The sequence below is a fragment of the Anneissia japonica genome, unplaced genomic scaffold (assembly GCF_011630105.1).
Source record: "Anneissia japonica isolate Jap-2015-1 unplaced genomic scaffold, ASM1163010v1 scaffold24693_len747_cov148, whole genome shotgun sequence".
Classification (NCBI taxonomy): Eukaryota; Metazoa; Echinodermata; class Crinoidea; order Comatulida; family Comatulidae; genus Anneissia; species Anneissia japonica.
Window position 1 is genome coordinate 1 of NW_022723646.1, and position 747 is coordinate 747.

Below are 747 nucleotides of genomic sequence, written 5' to 3' on the forward strand. Positions count from 1 at the left end.
AGGGGAGAGACGATACGAAGTTAAAGTATTGCTTCTGAAAACACTTGAATGTGAACATTGTGGAAAGAAGTTTAATCACGAAGAACATTTGAAAAGTCATATGGAGGTACACAAACAAGAGAAACTTTATGAATGTGAACATTGTGGAAAAAAATTCAATCAGAAAAGTAACATGAAATCGCACATGACAGTACACACAAAGGAGACCCCATACGAATGTGAACAGTGTGGAAAGAAGTTTAGACAAAAGATGATTTTGAAATGCCACATGAGGATACATACTGGAGAAAAACCTTACTTATGTGAACGTTGTGGAAAGAGTTTTCATCAAAGTTGTAATTTAAAAAGTCATTTAAGGATGCATAGAAGAGAGACACCTTATGATTGTGAATATTGTGGCAAGAAATGTATTCAAAGTGGTACTTTTAAAACACATGTATTAAGGGCACACACTGAAGAGATACATTATGAATGTAAACATTGTAGAGAGAAGTTTAACTGCAAAGAACATTTGGAAAATCATATGGTGGTACATACAGGAGAGACACCTTATTTATGTGAACATTGTGGAAAAATATTCAGTGAAAGGGATAGTTTAGAAACACATATGAGGGAACACACAGATGAAACACCTCATGAATGTAAACAGTGTGGGTTGAAGTTTAGGACAAGTCGTACTTTAAAGCATCATATGAGGGTACACACAGAAGAGACACCTTATAAATGTGGACTTTGCGGAAGTAAGTT

The 747-nt window shown here is 34.9% G+C and overlaps 1 protein-coding gene across 1 annotated transcript; it reads left to right on the forward strand.

Annotated features, from left to right (window-relative positions):
* Positions 1-4: 4 nt before the first annotated feature.
* LOC117112310 (zinc finger protein 93-like) lies at positions 5-740 on the forward strand (the record flags this gene model as incomplete). The annotated part of the gene is made up of 1 exon (XM_033255374.1): positions 5-740. A coding segment is annotated over one exon (736 nt), but the record flags the coding sequence as incomplete, so codon positions are not given.
* Positions 741-747: the final 7 nt, after the last annotated feature.